The sequence below is a fragment of the Merops nubicus genome, unplaced genomic scaffold (genome assembly GCF_000691845.1).
Source record: "Merops nubicus isolate BGI_N331 unplaced genomic scaffold, ASM69184v1 scaffold1030, whole genome shotgun sequence".
NCBI lineage: Eukaryota > Metazoa > Chordata > Aves > Coraciiformes > Meropidae > Merops > Merops nubicus.
This window is the reverse complement of record NW_008581975.1, coordinates 76,322-98,345: the sequence shown is the minus strand read 5'-3', so window position 1 is coordinate 98,345 and position 22,024 is coordinate 76,322. Positions and strand designations below refer to the sequence as shown.

General features: G+C 35.9%; 1 protein-coding gene across 1 annotated transcript in view; it reads right to left on the bottom strand.

Annotated features, from left to right (window-relative positions):
• Positions 1 to 22,024, bottom strand: part of POLN (polymerase (DNA directed) nu) — a 101,970-nt gene that overhangs the window by 12,557 nt on the left and 67,389 nt on the right. The window contains exons 19-22 of the mRNA XM_008936120.1: positions 18,746 to 18,877; positions 15,744 to 15,854; positions 11,536 to 11,614; positions 479 to 546 (exon numbers count right to left, since the gene is read on the bottom strand). Of these exons, the coding sequence (XP_008934368.1) occupies positions 479 to 546; positions 11,536 to 11,614; positions 15,744 to 15,854; positions 18,746 to 18,877 (390 nt within the window). The remainder of the gene's footprint in view (positions 1 to 478; positions 547 to 11,535; positions 11,615 to 15,743; positions 15,855 to 18,745; positions 18,878 to 22,024) is intronic.

Below are 22,024 nucleotides of genomic sequence, written 5' to 3'. Positions count from 1 at the left end.
TCATAAAGTTCTCATAACATAAAAGTAGTAAACTAACTTAGAAATTACAGTACATTATAACATTTAGAATGTCATACTTCTTTACATAACAGGCACCAGTGATAAGAATTTAGGAAGTTACTTTCCAAGTCATTCTTTTTAAACTCGTTTATTTTCCCCTAAAACCCTTTGAAATGTTGGAGAAAGTATTACTAATTAGCTTCACAGGATTCACACACTGGATGAAGGAATCTTGATAAGGAAACTAAATACAAATAAGCATGCTGATGAACTCCCAATGAGGAGTATATAATGTTTTATGTACATAAGAACCAGTTGTGGAAAACATTCAGAAAAATCTGTTTGGTATACATTTTCTTAATCATGGGAATTAATGTGCTGCTTCTTGTTACTCTAATGCTTTAGCCTCTGAGAAATCACAGGTGAAAGGGAGAAAAAAAAGGGGTACAGGAGAAAGAGCAAGAGAGATTGTATTTACCTGAAAACTCCTGGATTTGCGAATCTTCTACTTCAAACAACAGCTCATCATGAATCTGGGCAATTAACCTGAAAAATTTCGGAGACTTCAAATAACATATGCAAGACATTTCTAAAAGTGCTTTCCATTCATATCAAGTAATTGTCACATGCACAATGGACAAGTGAAAATAAACATCCCAAGAAAATGTGCAAATCATTAATGGAGTTAAAAGGATTGTCACTCCACATATTCTGAAAACATAAAGGCCATGGTTGTAAACACAAACTGTGTTTGCTAGCTTAGAAATGCCATTCAGGGAGTTGAGGATGTGACAAAGTATTGCTTAAAACCAATGTAATTTGCAGAAAATTGCAAGAAATTATAGAGACAGGCAATTTTTTGTTAATACAGCTTTTTTTTTTTCCAAGTTGAGCTGGAACAAACTTGGTTGTAAACAGGCAGCTTTACTAATGCAAATTAGGTCAATAGTGTGAGTACTTGGCTGACAGGTACACCAGTACTCACCCTCAGCTGGCCGGTGACCTCAGTCCTTCCCTGGAAATAATCTTTTCACCTAAGTGCAAAGTAGGTGTCCTTGTGGTAAGGAACAAGTGGATTCAAGAATGAAAATGCAGACACAGGCACACAACCTGATCTGTTGCCTCCGCTATCAGGACAGTTATGGCCAGTGTACAGTTGAAAGCAGCAACACCTTAAAGCCATGCAGCTACATGTTCCTGAGCTCTTCATTTAAAGCTGTTTTGCAATGATTTATACTGCTGCTTTGTTTTTCTCTTTGCCTGTATTAGCTCTGTATTAACAGGTCTCTTGTATATGGACTGTGACCTGATTGTTCAGTGCTTACAGGAATAGCACCCTAAATTGTTGGTTTGGGTGCAAAAGTACTTTCACAGTGGATATAATAAGTGTATTTGATTGAATTAAGTCCACAGCAGGACAGTATAGTCTAGCACATATAATCCCTGAGTGAAGTTTTCACTCAGGGAGGAAAAACAGTTTATATCTGATTAGACTGTATTTCTACTAGGTCTATTTTCTTACTTCTGTAATTATTGTACATGGGAGCCTAAGTCATGAAACTGTAACACCTATTTCCAAATTGCTTTGCAATTTGTATATAACATTAAATTAAATGGCCTTTGTAGATTTTTCTTAATACCTAGCAGTTATTCAAGTAAATAAGTTTTCATAAATGACTGAAACATCAATATGGTTACTACTTATAACTTTTCACAGCTTTCAGGAAAATATCCTAAGATAGTTTCACACTACCTTAAATTACAATGTGACATTGACTAACAGTGTGGTGAGCTCTAATAATAGCTCTTAAATTATTAGTCACTTACAACACAGTCAGAAGCAAAGTGAAACAGATTAACATAGGGAACTGGGACACAGGATACAAAAAGAAATAGATAAAATGACCAGGATTTTCTGTAGCAAGAGAATGCAGTTCCATGAAGTGTTATAATTTCTAATGCAAGTAAATTAATTAATGCAATAAAATGCTCACAATCACTGAAATGACACATAAAAAGATAAATCAGAAAGAACTGATAAATAACTGATGCATATGAATATATACTGTGAACCAATGGAATAAGTGAAAATAGTTGCATTGATTAAACTAATGCAATAAAAATGTGATGGACTGGTTATTATTTGTACCAGAGTAGTGTTTCATACCTCCAGTCACGATTGGAGCAATATATATTCTGAATATTTGGTAAAGAGAAGTCCCTTCTTAGAGAAACTTACAATGTACATTAAAATTTTTATCATAAATTTATCAGGATTTAGAAACAGAGGAAAAAGAAGTGGATTTTCAAAACCACTCAGTACTGTATCAACTAATCACCTCATCACTACACTAAATGTAAACCCGCGTTCAGGAGGAGCAGAATTGGACCAGAGATCAGTGCTACCTTGTGTGAGTTAGAAAAATCTGTGGAAGTATGTGAACTGAACTCAAAATTTCTGTCTAGACTGTACAATAGAACTGGGCTAAAGGACCTTGTTTCTGAGGGGATATTCAGGATGATAAAGCCACTCGGTTTTATTGCGAGTTAACTGAGGAACTACACAGAGTTGCAGAACTACATCTACTCCATCTTAAACATCTGGTGAGTAATTTGAAGCTCAGGATAACGCTTTGTCTGCTAAAATACAAAACTAGAAGGTAGCATTACTGGTTTCCTGCCTAGCTTTGCTACTCTCCTGCAAAGCAATGCACATTCAATCAGAAAATGTGGAAAATATTTATCTCAGAGATGTGAGATCTAAGAAATAAGTATTTCTAATACACTTTTTTTTTTTCAAATGAAAGATGTTACATAAGTTTTAATTAATGCTAAACATGATTTCCTAGCTTGATGCCAAGAAGTTGAATAGTATACATTATTTCCTCCTTAATGTTCATCAAAGAAGTTAGTTTTTTTAAAAAATTACCTCATTTTTTTTTTTATTCATCTCACATCAACTTAATGGGCTGTGTTCTTGCAGGATTACAGTATGAAGCCACCTGTATTTTTTCAGGGTTGTTAAAGGAGTAACTTGCAGGCAATATGCTGCTCCACAGAAGGAAGCATTCAATTTGACATCAATACAGATGAAAGAAAAAAAATCAAAGTAATATATACATTCAAAATTCATAGCTTTCACCATTTCAGTGCATGCAGCCACCCATCCACCCACTGCACACCTTGAGTGAAAGAAGTTTGAAAAAAACCCCATATTTTTCCTTAATAGCTTAATTGAATCATCTTCACTTTGAAGGAATACTGAAATAGCAAGCTCCTCTCATTATCTCTTGCTAACAGGTATCACAAACCAGATTAGAAATTGCAAACCAGGCAGAGACTAGTATTTTTGTTCTATAGATGATAAGAATGCCTTTGATTTACAAGCTAATATTTTATTAACTATTTTCTTGATTGCCTGCAGATTTGGTATCATTTTTGATGAGTACACACATGATTTCTTTCACTAAGAAACGTGAACTGCTTCTGAGCATGACTGTGATGTGGAATGGAGACACTGCTACAAGCTGCATTTCAAATGCAGAAAAATTTCTGTGATTGCCAGTCTGAATATGGCTTTTGACACCAGTGTGCCCAGCACATGATATCCTTCTTAAATTATTATGTTGTACTACAGAATTTTAAAAAGATCTTTTTTATTCAACACTACATTCATAATTCTTTTGTTTTCCTATGAAACAATACATAGACTAAACTTCTCAGACTTTCAATGGATCCACCCACTTATCATTACTAGATCATAGTCATATTACTCACTTATATATGCCAAAAAAGAAAATTAAACTATCATCAAGAGATTTTTTTTCCATAGTATTCTCTTTATGAAGCCATATTGCCTACTTAGAGTATATTTTTTCCTAGTACTAGGCCAGTTTGTCTAGTACAGGAACAAATGAGGATTTTGTTTGTTACTGTAAAGCAATATATTCCAGATCTTGACCTCTCTGTACTGAAGTATGGAATTGCAAGTTTTTATTTGACCACTTCAAATGCGTTGCCTAGAAATAAGTACACTATTGAACTAACTTCAACAAAACAGCTATTTCCTTATTGGCAAGCAACTGTATTTCTTTACCATTAAAGGAAACAACACTTTGTCTAAACTGGAAACGAGAATGCTGAGGCATGACACACTGCAGAATCTCCTGTAGGAATATCCCTTAGAAGAGACCAGTGCAGGATAGGGAAAAGAAAGACAAGATTATCATAGGAGTCTCTCTCAGGAGTTGTTTTTTTAACAGCCATGTCCAGTGTTTCAGACCATTACAATGTGCCAAGATGCTCAAACTAAATTTGTGCTCCTTCTGTAGTCAAGAGGCTAAGGCAGGCTCTGACTGAGATGTTCAGAACGGACATCTGGAAAATCCCAGCTCTATGCACTGACTCTGTGGGGATATCACCTCCTAAAACAGCGACCTACACTGGATACCTGAAGTTTAGACAAAATCTGTTCATTTTAATGATACATTTTTGTATAACCAGGGAAATTTTACTCTGTTAATAACACATCTACAGCATAACATGGTCTCGTTTTCTAGAGTGGTCTGCATGAAGGCAATACAAAATATAGACCACAAATTAATTCCTACAGACTATCTGCCAGTCAATTTACTCCATTGCTTGGCAGCAGGACTCACCTGGACCCACCACATGCCCATTCCAGATCCCTCAAAAGTCACCTGTCTCAGCTGCTGTCTTTATTCACTTTCCTCACCACAGGCCCAGGCTCTCACATAGGAGGTCTAACTGAGCATGGGCAGCATGACAGGCTAAGCAATTGTGTAAAGTGCTAAGTATATTGCTTAAAGGACATCTGAAAGGAGCTCACATATTGCATTGAGCTGGCTGGTTTACGAGTCTGAACAGAAAATAAATTAAAATATAGTTTAAAATTGGATAACTGTGAAAGCTTTAAATAAGAGGGTCCTGTTATCATCTAAATCTCTTACGGGCATCTGGAAGATCCTGTTAAGGTCTTGATGATCTTAAGGGTCTTTTCCAACCTTAATGATTCTGATACAGTTGAACTCAATGGTCTTAATGGTATTTTCCAATTTAATTGACTGTATGATGCTGTAAGGAATTACGGGTATCTCATTCTGACTAAGAACCAGGCTGAGAGCCTAAATTAAACTGCTTTTAAGATGCTTCCTGTTGGTTAGCTCTACATTTTCAGAAAAAAAAAAAAAAGTGTGGCACCTTCAGATTGTCTGATTCTGAGCTAGAGTACACAAGTGTAAAATTTTCATTAAAACATTACACATTTTATTTCTATTTTGAAGATATGCTGAGAATTAAATCACAACAAGCGATTTCCTAAACGCAAAGGATTCTCTTTGGAGAAGGGCCAAAGAACATGAGTTATTTGAAAGCTATCATATCTTATTTGTTTGAGTAAAAGTTCTAGTTAAACTTAAAAAAAAAACAAACTACAATGTATTACTTATGAACATCAGAGTGTTAATAGTTAAGTTTTTATATATGTACAATTAAAAAATGTATGAACATAAAAACAGTTACTAAAAGCACACTACTTTCAAAAGGGTATTAATAATCACATGGTAGCACAATAAACATTTAGAAATACTTTAAAAAAATTAGTCATTTTCTAGTCACACATGGTTTTCTTTTTATTTAAAAAAGTACTATGTCGTTGATCATTGAAACTAATAACATTTCTGACACAACACTATCTGATTTTATATCCCAGCTATTAATATCCTTGTTTGTCATCCTGTGTTATCCCCTTTGTTGAGGAATAAAATAATCATTCAACTAATAACATCACATTTTTAATTTTGAACTTGAAACCTATAAATGCATAATGGGAGACTTCAAAATTGCAGATAGGAGAGTACATAGTTAAAACCCTTGTATATAATCATAAGTTTTAAAAAAAAATAGGAAAGCATAAAAGCTGTTAAGTGGTTAGAAAAAAAAATATTAAAAGAATAAGGTATTTTGAAATCAGATGAAAGGGAGGAATATAAAAAACACACAAAACCCCCAAAAAACAAGGAAAGATGGTTTACGTTCCATTGCAGAAAAACGTGAAGTTAGTCAATTGAAAATTTGAGAAATTCATACTTAAATTCAGATTTAATAAAACAAGAGATTGGTTTAAAAGGCATGTAATGAAACCAATTGCCAGCAAAGGCCAGAATGTTTGTTCATCTATAAAACACTTGTACGGATTTCAAGAACATTTAGAAATTATGACATACAATGATTTAGGGAGAAGACTTTTAATACAAATATTCTCTTTCAGAACTTAGACTCATCCCCACAATCAGTGGAAGATGAAAATCTTCAGACAGACAGTCTATCCTGCTACAAATCTTACACCCTCCTCCAGAAGCATCTGCTACTGGCCACACTCAGAGATAATGGATCAGATGCATGTTGTATCCAGTTCTTCTTAGAAATGCTCACTACACTAAAACTATACTGATTTTTTTTTCTGATACCCCTAATAGTACCTGTTATTTAATAGAATCAGTTTCCTCACAGAAGTACACAGATTCGAGTGCAAAGAATGTCTTTTAGCTGTTATGTACCTAAGGAACAAGGTTAGGATAATTCCATCACATTTTGAAGGTTTTTCAAGTTTCTTCTGAAGCTGCATCAAGAAGGATTTCTAATGTGATGATATAAAAGCTATAGCTTAACATATATCATGCCTGCATAGGCATTACCTGCATTAACATTAAGCTGCCTCTTTCAGTGTTTCCATAATAAAGACCAAGTTATTCTGACATTTTAATAATTTAAGCATAAAAATTCAGCTAACTTGTGAAATTTGTTTTCCCAGCAGCTACATCATGAAGAGCAGGAAGCTGAACAGATGAATAATTAAAGAGAATAGAATTTTCACATGTATGTAAAGTGTTCTAAAACATACTAATCTCAAAGGTGACCTTCAAAAGTTTTTTGTAAATGAAAATTACTTATTTGTGTTGACTGTTCAACATGAAGAAACACTGAAAAACCTGCAACATCACGAATGTCTTTTTTGGCTATGACATTTAAGCATATTAAATATATTTAGCTTTTTCTATAAAGAATAAATTTTTCTGACTTGTTCTGGCTCACTGTACATGAAGTGTTCAGGTAACAGTTCACCATCTTGTGAATACATGCAAAACACTGCTTTGAATGCTTGAGGAAATTAATGATTTTGCTAAGTCCCAGCACACCTAAAAATGTGTTATTTGGCCACTTTGGGATGCAAAGAGCTACATACTGAACCAGCATAGCAGCTGTGGAGAGTTCAAAGTCATTTCTAACACAGCAGTATGATCTAGGATGTTTCCTTCTGCTATTGAAACAAAAGCATATGTCTGTGAAACAAAGATTTTATGCTCTCCTCAAGCAGAATCCAAAGCTTTTATCTTTTCTTTGTGAGTATTTCTCCACTACTAGGCTAAGGATAAAAGTTGACAATCTTGCTAGAGTTAATTCTTTAGAGCACTTCTGCAACTATATATATTGGAATTGCAGACAGAGCACCAGAGCAATAAGCATTTAGTTGAAAAATCCTGGTTAACTGCTACAGACAATTATTTCATTTAATAACAAATTAAACAAATAAAATAAATAAAGGGACATAAGATTCATGTCCAGAATTAAAGAAAACCATCACACATAGCAGCAGCACTAAGCAGTTTACTGAATGTGTTCAGCTGAAGCTGGAATGTAACCAAGAAGTTGATTTTATCAATATGCCCTTTGTATGAATCTGAGAAATGATAATCAGTCAATAACTTACTAATGCTTGAATCCCCACACACCTTATAAAAATGCCTCATGGTTCTTGTGTCTAACTAAACCTGAAACCACTTCCAACAAATTAATCACTTGTGATCTATCATATGATTTGTACCTGAAAAAAAAATCCAGGTCACATAACAATGCTTGCTGCTGGAATGATTAGGGCTGTTTCTAACTAATTTAGCTATCTGTGTAGAAGAGAGCTGCATTTACAGTTCACCAACTCAGAAAATCATTAGGCTGATTAAAGTGTTTGTTCTCTGAGGAAGACACACAAAATCTCCAACATCCACTGCTACTGGAAAGCAGCTGGGACCAAGAAAATAAGATAGTTCCTTTTCCTTTTATTTGCTTTTGGCTCCTCCTTTTTGAATCATTCATTTTGAACCTGTCTCTTTAACTATGCTCCAGACATGCTGAGAAGTAAAGCTGTGTGTTTGTGGCACACGTCCAGTGCTGAAGGAACAATAAATTGGTGAGAAAGCAGAATTGCTGGATTCACACCAAATTTTTCAATAGTTCTATAGACTTGTTAAATTTAATTTGCATGTTGTTGGGATATTATCATCTTTAATGAGTTTCTGAAAAGTCCATGTAGCACAAGGTAGACATCAGTGCATCTTCAGCTTACAAAGTGACAATTTTTACAAGAAGTGCTATAGGCAGCATTTCTCCCACAATTTGCCAGCATCCTTTTCTCTTACCAAGTTTCTGCATCTGCCATTGCAATGATATTTTAAACACTGAAAATAACTACAACTGTCCATCTTGGTTCACTGAGTACCTTTCCACTCTCATCAATTCCATAAATCTTTCTTTCAGCTGCTCCTATATGCCTTGATCTCACTTCAGAAGTTTATTTGCTACCATCTGCCTGCAGGACACATTGCACAGAGGTTCTGTGAATTGTATCAGACAGGCAAAAGCTAGCACTTGAATAATTTATGTCAGCAGCACATTTTCAGTAAGCAGCTTGGCCATCAGTGGCAGAACAGCATCTTAAAGATCTAGGTAATATGGAAGAAGTCTGAAGAAATCATTTTGATTACTCACCAACGCCACACAAAATGCAGAGATGTTAACACTGATGCCAATAGCCAGCCCATACTAGTATCAGCTCCTTGCTGTATCTATCGCATTTAATGCTACTCTTCCCCATTTCTCTAAAATTATTTCCAAGTACCTGATTGCCTTTTTATTGTCAACAGCATAAGTTCCTAGGCTGGCACTTGAATTAGAAGATGAAGAAACACAAAGAGAAAAATGAGATTGCTATTTGACAGACCAGCCATTGAACAGTCACAGTGGAATACACTGTTTCATCAAGAGGCCCTCTCTGATGAAGCATCATGAAAATGCAACTCAATTACCTTTCCCTGACTTCCAAATGGAATATCGTATGTGCAAACAATAACTGAGAATCTGCTGACTATTACTCCTACAAAAATGAAGCTTCATACTGTTGGGTCAGAGGTTGCTTGCAGCTGAAATGAATGCAGTGCTGTCAGTGGAGAAGACTGCAAACAAACCTGTGAACGAACACTGAAAACTGTAGGACCCCATCTGTAATTTACTTGAGTTTTTTTTTTTTATTTCCAAGGTAAGGAAGACAATATGTTGAGTGTGAGGCAGTACTTGCTCTGCCTAATGGGATAGTGCTTCCCAGTGTAAATGTGGGGTTCATAATCACTTCTAAAGCATATGTAAAGAGATATTTCTCTTTGATATGTTGTTCAAAGTGAAATCCTGTTTCCGAAATTGAAAGTTCCAATAGGGGAAAAAAAAATACTTACAACATGATGAAGATATAAGAAAAGATAGTAGCATGTTATCCTTGGAATGAATATGATCTGATGTGATGATAACAGGAGATTGATTTTATTCCTCATTTTGGAAGAGCTCCTGTGCATTCCTACTGTTACAACACCAGCAACAATTACGCATACACTTCCTTTTAACAATATTTTTCAAAGGGCTTTACAAAGGATGTTAGGATCATTATGCTGACCTGACTGATAAGAAAATCAAGAAACAGACCACTGAAAAAACAACTGACTCTCACCTGGCAGACAAGTGGAAACACAAATTCTCGATTTTCAGTCCTATACTCTTCTAGCAAGACCACAGTGATGTTTTCAAACGTCACCATTTAACCAGGTGAGTGTTCACAGAATTTATAAAGGCATTGATTGTGCTTTTCTGACAAGCCTGGCTTCTAAGTACCTACTAAATATTACAGCACGGAGCCATTAGTGACTATTAAAAGGCTCTCCTTTAGCAAAGCCATCCAGTTGGTAATGGCTGGCAGGAGTTCAAAATTTCAGATTAAAACAGTCTGTCTCTTTTACATGTCCTCGTAGCCTTGGCCTTTCCCAGATGTGACATTTATGATAGGAATAAGAAGGATAGGAAGTGATAATCTTCTGATGTGTGGTTCAGCCATTCCCTTGCTCTTTCAGAACACAAGATACTTCAACATGCAAAACTTCAGTACTTCCCCATGTCTGTTATCACTTAGCCATTTGGTGACACTACTTCTTTAAAAAAAATAGCTTTGAGAAAGGACAACCAAAGCAAAATTTTCTGTTGAGAGAAGAAAATATTCATGAGCTTTAGCCACAAAACCCTTTGGCTTTCTCAGCATTACAACAAATAGCTAGTTATTGAACCTAAAGTAATGCTTGAGAGTGTTCCTCAGAACAAGTTCTATTTTTGGCATAGGAGTGATTCTACCTTTGAATTCAACATGTGCAACTGATATTTGTAATTAGAAATTGCATTTTTAAGCATTGATGAAGACAACACCACTGTGTGTAAACAATACACACACAAACACACACAGAGTAGTATAGGTTTAGATGTTACACAGAATTGTAAACTTGCTTGGAAGGCCAAACCCTGTTACTTTGTACTAACCTAAACTCCCAGTGGGGTCCTTAAAACACAATTGCTAAGTTTTTATGATTTCCTTTTCTGGATGGCAACAGAAACACTAATGTTCTGCAGTACCTGCTATCTCTGCTTTTATCTGATCTTCTACTGCAAAAATTCTTGTTCTGCTGGATTGTTCACTACAACATTACAGAAGATGACGATCTGTTTGTTTGGTTTTCTACGTTTGCCTTCAAAGTAGCTTTCTATTGCAACAAGTAATAACACTCACTGAGTGTCTGCACAATCCCCTCCATCCTTTATTATAGGAAAGATAGTCTTCATTTTTTCTGCTAGTGGCATAAAAATCTTGAGGATGTTCTATGATCTCCTACCCAGCTATGACCAGTCACAACAGAAGAGAAACATGATGACTTAGCTTTTCTTTAGCAAAGGAAATCCATTTATACAAGAATAAAAAATGTTCATTTCTTTTGCTAGAGCACTGGTTTCCTGATTCCTGTGGGTTTTTTTTCCACCCAGCTCATTGAATGTTCAGTTCCCATTGTACAATACACTCAAAATACCGGAAGGATATGATCAGTGGACTTGACTTCAAAAGTGCAGAACTACCACTGAACTGGATCTGACCGCGTTTAAACAGCCCCAGGGCACTTCATCACCTTGGGATGGATTTACAGATCCAACCATTTAAGCATAAAGATGCAACTTTGAATCTATAAACCCACCTCACAAGTCCTTGCTTGTTAAAAGACTCAGAGGCATACACATTCTACACCTGCTTAAAATGACAGAAATGCATTAATTTCAACTAATTTTGTTTTAAAATCAGTTTTGTCATTCATGACTAACCTGGCTGTTAATGTTGGAGAAACGACAACAGAGGTAAAAATCTCCACCATAGCCATTTTACAGAGATCAGCTGCAGATCCTACAAGAAAAAGTGATCTACTTTTAAATTAAAGTGTACAAAAAGAAAATTAGACATTGCAATTAACATGTTAATTAAACCCAGAAAACAATAATATGCAATGCAGTGTTAATTAAAGGTGAATTTGTCAGTCATGGCGATGAGTTGTAAAATTGCTTTTTATAAAATGTGTATAAAATTATCTAAGTCTAAACTGGAATTGAAATTTGCCTGTAAATTAATTAAAATTTAATGTCACAAAAAGCTAGAACATTTTTTTCAGTGCTGCATCTCCATTTGGAAACTTAGTTTTATGCTTTTCCATATTACCATGTGTATGTCATGTATATTCATTACATTACAGTCTTAAGAGCAGTGGTGCATAAAACAGTGTCATGTTACATAACAGACTACACATTTCTGGTGATCAGGAGGCAGAAAGACTCTCCAGACCCGCACTTTGGTGAAGGGGTCTGCTCTGAACCATGCAACAGGGGTTTAACACATTTTACATAAAGATTTATAGATAAAATACAGAAATAATCCTTTAAATAGAAATGGAAGACATAATTCTCCTTGTCCTGTCAGATATCCTAAAAGTGCTAGACTGTAGACGTTTTCTTTTTGGCACCCCCTAACTCAATGAATTTTGAATTCATTCCTCCAAATGGTTCAACTTCTAGAGTAGGGATAAAGATCAGACAGGTAGGGAAATGGTAAGGGTACTCTTCTGGGAGATAATGATACAATCATAGAATACCTCAAGATTAAATAATTGATCCATAAGGATCAAGTCCAACTCCCTGCTCCTCACAGGACTACCTAAAACTAAACCATATGACTAAGGGCATCATTCAGGCACCTGAACTCTGACAGACTTGATGCCATGACGAGTTCCCTGGGCAGCCTGTTTCCAGTGCCTGACCACCAAGGCAGTAAAGAACTTTTTCCTAGCGTCCAGTGTGAACTTCCCCTGACAAATTCATTCTATTTCCCCGTGTCCTGTTGCTGGTCAGCAGAGAGAGATCAGCATCTCCACCTCCGCTGCCCACCTTGAAGAAGCTCCAGACTGCAATGAGCTCACCCTCCAGCTTTCTCTTCTCCAAGCTGAACAAACCAAGTTACCTCAGCAGATCCACCTGAGCCTTGCCCTGAAGACTTTTCACCATCTTGGTTGGTCTTTTCAGTACACAGTCTGAGGTGCCCAAAACTGCACACAGTGCTCATGGTGGAGCCACATGAGTCCATTGTCAAGTCCAGTCACCTCCCTCCAGCAGCCAGCTATGCTGTGCTTGATGCACCCTAGGACATGGTTGACCCTTTTGGCTAAGGGAGAATATCTAAGAGATCAAAGAGGTAGACTTCACAGTTCTTCTTTCTTCACAGTTTTCTATGACAAACTGCCTCCTCCGAATCCCATACTGAGACTCTGTTTTACTCATTAACGACGTTAAGTGTGGCCAGCAGGTTGAGGGAGGTGATTCTCCCCCTCTACTCTGCTCTGGTGAGACCCCACCTGGAGTACTTTAAGGCCAGGCTGGATGAGGCTCTGGGCAGCCTGATCTAGTGGGAGGTGTCCCTGCTCATGGCAGAGGGGTTGGAACTGGGTGATCCTTGTGGTCCCTTCCAACCCTGACAGATTCTGATCTGTTTTAGCAGAGGACTTTAGAGCCCTATTGGCTCAATGGTTGGACTTGATGATCTTAAAGGTCCCTTCCAACCTAAAGGATTCTATGATTCTATGATTTAGCCTCAAATACCTATCTTGTTTTCATGTTCAAATGATGTGTCAAATTGGTTCAACACAACACAAAAAGGGACACATTGATGTAAAAAGTAAGAAAGGATGCTTTGAGAAACATCAGATAAATTTCTTAGTGACTGTAAGAATTATATAACTGAGCACTTAGTCCATCACAACACACATGTTCCATATGTATTCTTCATGAAACAACATAAAGTAATAAAATGCAAGAGAACTTTCAAAATAGTTTTTTTCTGAGATATGACTTTGAGAGATATGCTATTTAAAATATTTCAAAAGAAATTTATTATATCCCTCTGGTTGATTTTGCCACAATCGTAAATAAATAATAATAAAAAAATAGTTTAATCTATGCAGTTATGTAAAGCTGAATTATAATAAAAAATATTATTGCACATTGATAAAGACTACTGAACTGAGAAATATTAAAAAAGAGGAAAATATACGAAAGAATGGTGGGAAATCCTGTTGTAGTAAGTTAAAGCTGAAACTAACATTCCTTTCAATATAGTCGTGCATCAGAAGAATTCTTCCTGTTATCAGTTGCTGCTACCCTAACCAAAATGCAAACTGCTTAAATTAATTGGAGCATTAGGTATAATTAAAAAACATATATATTAAATGCATTTTAGTACAGTAACTGTGATAAAATATTTTAACATAATTTACAAACTTTTTGCAGTCTTAAAATATTACCTCCTAGATGCAATCCTGAAATTGAAAAATCATTGTCTAGAATGAATTTTTAATAAAAGTTTGGAACACTGAATATTTCAGAGTTTTTAATCCTAGCTTCATAACACCATCTAGTATTACATGTTATGATTAACTGTTATGTTATTTTTCATCAGATTTGTTCTCCAATATTATTTCAAGCATTTCAATTATTTCAGCAATGAAACACAATTATCTTATTATTGTAGGCACATACAAGCGAGTGTTTCGTAGACAGCTCTGTGATATCTTTGCCTCAGCTCCAAGCTCTTTGGACAGATGGACATAAGCAAGTGCTGCTTGGAAGGCCGTGTACCTTGATTAATGCTGCCCTGTACACTCAGCAGGACTCGCTGTGTTAGCTCAAGCATTGTGCTTTCAACAGGAGAGGGCTGCTGGCCAGCTGGATGGAAACCCAGGTGAACCAAACACAGGTCTCTGGAGAAGGTTGCACAGGCATGCCCAGAGCTATAAAAATGCAAGCGTTGCTGTGGATTTTATATGGACATTTTAAAATTCTACAGTTGGGTGCCTACTAAAGCAAGGCAGCCATCCCTTGAGCACAACCAACAGGGCATGTATTAGGATTCTGGTTCTGTACATATCCTTGCAGAGACAGTACTTAAATTCAGTTCCTAATTATAAGGAGAGTCAAAGGTGACAGAAAGATTTAAGTCATGTTTAAAATGAAGCATTAAAATGAATAATATTTGGAGAAAAAAAAAAAAGAAGAAAAAACACAAGGTCCTTCCAAAAGACAAATTCAAATCACTTTATAAAAAGCATGCTATAACCATGTCTAGCAAGCACCTTTTACTCGGTTGCAAATTGTACACTTCCAAAACAACTTAATGAAAACCCTGTCAGTTTAATACAGTTAAAATAATAATTCATCCAGGGGATAGCTTGGCAGGAGGCATCTCAGTCTTGGACTAACAGTCAGGTATTTTTTTTCCTTTAGGTGGCTAAGTTCTGTACAACACTGAGCCCCACGTGATTTAAACAGAGTATGTTAATGCATCAGATTAACTAACATTTGAACATGTTATATATCCAACCTATATGACAAATATTGCAGTGTTTTTCTGTGAAAAAAGACTTTTTTTTTTCCCTCCACATGATTAAGTTTGAATGTTCTGTACAAAGAATGAGTTAGGTTTCAAAGTAAATAATAACAATGAATTATTCCTGTAATGTTGTGTATTTCACAAACTGAAGCTATCTAGCAAAATAAAAGAATCTGTAAGCAGCATAATCAGAGAAACTATTTTGGATTAATACACTATCACAATCAGAAAAGAAAATGTTTTAATATAATACTGCATTTGAAGCACTAAATTCTAGATATTCTCTCTATACATAGCTTGTATCTGTACCTATGTTTAACTACTACAGAGTATTAGTACATTGTACAGTGTATTAGAACATTGAAACTGTTGTGATGATGATGATGATACTGTTCACTGGCAATTTCCAAGGTAGATAGAATACATCATTCAAATTTCTCTCCTATAGTTAAATTCATGCCTCAGAAGTCTGCTCCAGTGAACAACTCATATACTCATATATTATATAATACTCATTATTTTGAGACTAGCATAGTTGTTGTCCACTAAAGGCAAGCACAGAGAAAGGTAAGTAAGTAGGATGGCAGGCGGAGAGTTTTTTTACCTTGAACAACAAAATTGACAGCCTGTCTCTCCGCTTGAGTACGTAGCTTGTAATCCTGTGCATTGATATTTGCCAGTGGTCTTTTACGTCCCATTATGGAAACTACATAACCTGGCAGGATTTAAACAGAAATTAGTATTCTTAGATTGATTAAATTTCAAAAATTCTTTTTGAAGATAATACAGACTTTGGTCATTATGTGCTGCTGGAGTCAATTTAATATTTTGCCCTCTGAAAATAGTCAGAGCTTCTTTTATTTAGAGCTTAAATGCTTATTGTATTTCTGGCCCAAGAGTTATTTCATTCAGAGGATTGGTACCTGTTACGTGAGGGAAACATCTGTTCATTAAAGCTGTAGTTTCATTAGGAAGGTCTACTGATACACCAGCAAACTCTCCGTGGAGATGAAACTATAAATACCTAGCAGAATTAGCTATCTATTAGCAGCCATAATTAGAGCTTTCCATGCAATGAATAGTTTACTTGGGAATAGTAAAGAAAAATCAATTTGTAGAGTAATGAAATCATTAATGAGTATTTCCCCAAATTAGCAGACAGTTATAACTTTTTTTTCCATTTTCTTTATGTGGTATTTTCATGTCTCTTTCACGGACAAACTTCCCTAACTCTATTGTGGTGATGTTTTTTAGTTTAAAAGAAATGCACAAAAACACACTTCAAGCTTTATGTTAGGCCTAATGATGTATTTTGCCAAAACAACTGTTTGGGGAGGCAAGTGAGAGGTGCTGAGAGAGAAAAAGAGATGTGAGGATCCTTCTGTCAAAACAACACACTAAAAACCTTATCTCAGTTTACAACAAAACTAAACTTCTTATTTTAAGAAAAATGAAAAATCATCCATGTTAAAAATATATATTCACAAAATCTTTTGTTACAATTCTATCACCTTGTCTATCCATGAATTTTGTTTAGATACCTTAGAAGTTCCACCTGCCTCAGTTTCATCTCCTCTTTGGCAAAAAAGACAAGCAAGCACATGTGGTAAGGAGACCTCTTCAAAGACAAAGCTATAACCAACACATACCCAGACTTATGTTCAGAGGATGAAGATGGTTCTGTGCTGAATTACTACAGCTTTCTGTGAAATAGTATGTTTCCAGGAGCACTGATACCAAAAGTACAAGTTTAGGGAAAAAGAGCTGTTTATCTGGTTAGGATTTTCTTTAACAAATCTTTCTTCCCAATTTAACTAAGATTTTCCATGAGGAACAGTATGTAAAGATGGAATACTTGAATCACTGGATTCTCATGGAGAAGCAGATTTACTCTTATATCTTTATTCCTGTGTGGTGTGTCTCCACAGCAGAATCACCCAGCTGATTAGCATCCCCAAACAAACACCATCTTTCATATAATAGTAGCAAAGTGTGCTCCTGTGGTCAAAGGTTAATCTGCAAATACATATTTGAATGAGGTCTTAATGTAGTCTTTTTAATATGTGGATAATTTCATCAAAACCCAACAAAGATATACTAACATATATACTAATACTCTAACAAAAATATCTTCATCACAAATTAATATTATTTATATGCTTATCATGTCTACACAGAGTATCAGACATTCATAACACTCAATACTAGTCAGGTGGGTGCTGTTCACCTTTGAACTGCAGATAAGCAAAGAAAACTCAGCTTACAGTGAGTTTATGAGGTTGGAATGTTTTTGTTGGGAAGCTGGAATCTGAGGTGGATTAGCAAGAAAAATATTAAATAATATTGACCTGCTGCAGATTTTTTGAGCTTGTACGACCACAACAGATTGTTCTTCTACCATTAATAGTTTTAAAAGGGGCTGATAGATGGGAGCAGGAGGAGGATTAAGTACTAATTAGATAAGTACATTTCAATGACAGTCACGGATATAAGTTATGACACTCCTGTCTACTAAACTCATAAACCAGATTCTTTATCACAGAAATCTGGTTATTGAAATTGATTCACCTTTAAGAAAAGAATGCTATGTTAGTTTAAATAGATTAAAAATACATAATAAGTGTGCAACATTTTACCAGATATATTTGGCTTAATTCTACCTAAAAATAGACTTTCAATAACTTCACTTTTCTTTAGAAATATTAATGAATGAAGGAATGCAACTGCATGACACAATGAAAGTTTATGCTTCCAAGAGATTTTTAAGCCCTACAAAGTACAAAGAAAGGAATAATATCCGTTTTCATGACTGGAAATCAGTAATATTTTTCTATCATGACACTCACCCAAACAACAATGGGCAATATTATCTTGCAAATTTACTATTTATTTCTAAAAAATATCTTGGCACTGTATACTCCATTAAGAAATAAATTAAATCAATTTTGTCCATTCTGTTAATTAGCTTTTAAAAGGCAGTATTTCAAACAGCTCTATTTCCTCCACTCAAATTAATGCACCCCTAGGATTCACTAAATATAAATGAATATGTAGAGTAACAACTAATTTGATGCAAGAAGAGTTTGCAGCTGCTGGCTTCAAGAAGCACTCTGCACACATCTGTCATCACAGATACCACCTGAACTTCAAGAACATAAATTCTGACTGATGCAAAGAAAAAATAAGTTAAAAACAATTGGCTCTGTGAATTGGCTCTTTGACTAAATGGCTGAACTGCGATGGTCCAGCAGCCATGTAGCATACTTATTAAGTAAAAGATTCCTTGGGCTTTTTTGTGTTGGAATACATCATACATCAAAATGATGCAGTGTAACATGACATTAAGTAGGGTTCACTCTGAGAACAGACGTCTCATTCTGTTAGCATTTGTCTGAGACAAGGCAGACAGATTTAAGCAGCTCCTCCTATGGTTAAAAAGGAAAAAAAAAAAACAAAAACAACCTCAGTTCACCAAGAAATGATATTCCATCTCTTCTCTTGTGTAACTATCTGAATTTGGGTTGAGTTACACCCGAAGTCAGTTTGGTTACTGTCACACAGTACTGATCACAGTAAGCAAAAACAGGCTTCCCGACTTTGCATTACCTTTATTTCGGCACTGTTCAATGGTTTTCTTTGTAAATTCATGGACTTTCTTGTATTTTTGCATAAAACTCTCTATAAATTGACTGGCTTGAAGAGGAGTAGTTCCCAGGCAGTCAGCAAGACGTTCTTTACCTGGTGGTAAAGGAATTATCTCTATTATACAACAAAGCAGAGTAGAAATCCACTACATAGGATAGCACTGTTACAGTCACAGTTAGTAGCATTAGTTGACTTCACTTACCTCTATGAAAGTGGATGTCTCTGATATATTACAGTCATATTGCAACAAAGCAAAAGTTTAACTTTGAGCCGGAATGTTTTACTGAAGCTACTGGATAAAGAATATAATTAATAAGTATATAAGAAATATGTAATTAAGAAAAGCCTAGTTATAATTTATACCTATAATATGGTTGAAATCTCTTTTGTTCGCAGAATGACTGTTGCTTTAAGTAACTATTTACTCGTACAGTATTGAAGTCTGCAAAATCTGAGGAGCAGATAAATTTTAAATCAATTTTAAACAAATACAAATGTGAATGAAGATCTAAAAGAAGCACAGAGATGTGGCTGGTTGAGTTTAGATAGGTTTGGTGTAGAAGTCACAGAAGAACTGAACTGCTGAAGCAATCAGACCAAGCCTGATTTTACAAAGGCTGTTAGGAGCCTGAGTCCCACAGATTCACAGATTTCAAGCAGTTTTAGGCTCCTTGACATCTGTAAAAATCTGTGTCCCAGTTGTAAGATAGAAGGGTTGGAAAAATTAAAAAAGATAAAAAGTGTTTTAACAGAGAAAGAAAGGAATATCAGCTTTTGGATAGGATATAGGTGCACAATATATATATTGTGTTTGATCCAAGAGCATTTATAAGATAAGGTGGAAAAAAGCTGAAGACAGTTCTCCAGAGTGTGAAAATAGAAACTAAGAGCTAAAGTTTAAACACATTTATAAACCAAATAGTTCCAGTAAAAATAAAACATACGTCAACCTTAGACATATGAGGTTTGAAAGACAGATATATTTATGTTAGGTACACAGCAACACAAAACCAGCACTGTGCCTGCAAATAACACAAGCTGAGAGGCGATGTCTCAAGGCACCAAAGGCACAGAATAGTTATTGTCACAGCAATACTGTCAAGAAAAATTGTCTAGTATCACTGAAAGAGAGAAGATTTCAGCCACCTAAATGCCATCACTGTCAGTCTGCTGTGCATTTCAGAACAATTCTGTAGCATTTTGTTCTCAATCATGCCATGATCTGCACCAAGCTACAGGAACACCAGTCTGGACAAGGTGCTAGAAGAAGAATTCTCAAGACATCCAGGATGGCTCTTGCTCAGCTATTATAGGTCTGTAGTTTTATTTGACATCAAAGTAATTTGGGTTTTCTTGCTAGGTCAGCAAATGACAAATCTACCTGCTAAAGCACATATTGTTAACAGCTAGGAGATTGCTGAGGCTTCCTTAGAGGACTGTAACATCTAAATTTGTCCATGTTATCCATTTAAAGAACTACTGATATAGAGAACAAGGTGTTACATAAAATACTAGGGAAACTAAGCTACAATATCAGTAAGGAAGTCTGAGAAGTTCCAGGGAAAGGCAGTTGCTGGGAAGCAAAAGGAGAGGAATGTACAGACACAAAATTGTGTCATCTCCTGTTGCACAATGCAGGAGCAGAGCAACGCTCAGGAGGGGAATAAAGCTTCCCTGAGCACTCTCCTTGAATTACCTGTGCCAGGGGAATTGTTAGCAACAGCCTGTGAGTTTTAGTGTTCCCCATTCTGTAAAATTATCTTTCAAAACTGAAAATATCAGTAGTTTCTCTGTTTTTCATTTAAACACCTTCAAATCCCCCTGTGTCAATTCAGAGCTTGAACACACTGCCAGTGAACAGAATTAATTCCTTACTTTAGAGATGTTTAAGCTGTCTATGCTTTAGTTTTACAGCGGGACTGAGGAAGAAGCAAGTAAACTGAATTGCTCCAAGCCAAGCAAAAAACCGTAATACCATCATTCCTCTCAATACTGTAGCAGTATTTACTAAAGTACCAGCTCCTAGACATGATCTATAGGCTCTTCTTTCGATGGAATGGTAAGGGTTAGAAGGGACTGACAAAGATCATCGTCCAACCCTTCTGCTAAAGCAGGTTCATCTTTATACTATTTTCTATCCTCCAGGATTCTATAAAAGACTTTGAAAGTATGAACCAAGTGTAACCTAATGTTAAGAGAACAGAAAGAAAAAAAAAGACTACTATTTACTACAGGAAAGATTTTAATTAACTTCTCTAAGCATAATACAGGCAAGCTCATCAGGGAATACTACTGTATTTTTCAATCCCAAAAGAAGTGAAATAAATACTATTCACACTGCTCAGTTGCATCAAAATGTCTCCTTAGTGAAAAGTTAGCCATCTTTTGAAGGGAGACAAACTGTGGGTGGAATTCAGTCCATCAGTTTCAGATATCTAACAATTTTTGGCAGCCCAGGTCCCACCTACATAGTTTAATGATATCACTCTATGTTATGTCTTAATGAGGATCTGATCACACTGCTAATGGACTGAAGCACCTTATTATCTTCGAGGTGCTTCAACTGCCCTCATTTGAGAGAGGGAGATAAAGCACAAACAAGTAAATGGAGTTACTCTGGTCAAGCACTGCCACAGTGAAATGTTTAGTGCCTGGTACAGAGCAAGTGAAGGAATGTCAATATTCTGCTTAATTTAATCATCTAAGTTCTCTATAGCATGAGTTGTCAGACATAGGCTCTACTGAGGGAGGCTCTAGCTCCAGCAACTGAGGCTTTTCCTTTTCTCTATTGACTATAAGAGCATTCAGCCTGTGGTGATTCAGCCTAAGTCAGGTACCCTCCTGTTCCACCCAGAGTGAAGGGAACAGACAGGAGATGTGGAGCATCCACACAGACCAAGGGCCATTTTTCTAATGCTTGAATTTTGCAAAAGAATTAATTTTTCTAAAATAATGTTCAGGCTGGAAATGGGAGATTTGGTTCCAGTCTCACCATGGAAAGGTCTGAATGTCTGAATTTACACTGCAGGGAGCTAGTGCTGGGCTTTTTCAAGATAGATTTTGAACACAGATGTTTAAAATGCAGTACAACTTAACGTAAATATGCACATGTGTTATAATCTACGCACAGCCCTACACAGAAAAAAAATATTCTGGAGAGCTGAAACTGAATTGTTTTTCTCCCCTTCCCAGATGAATGCCCTAAACAATAAATTGAATGCCCTTGGCCAGCTCTGTCTT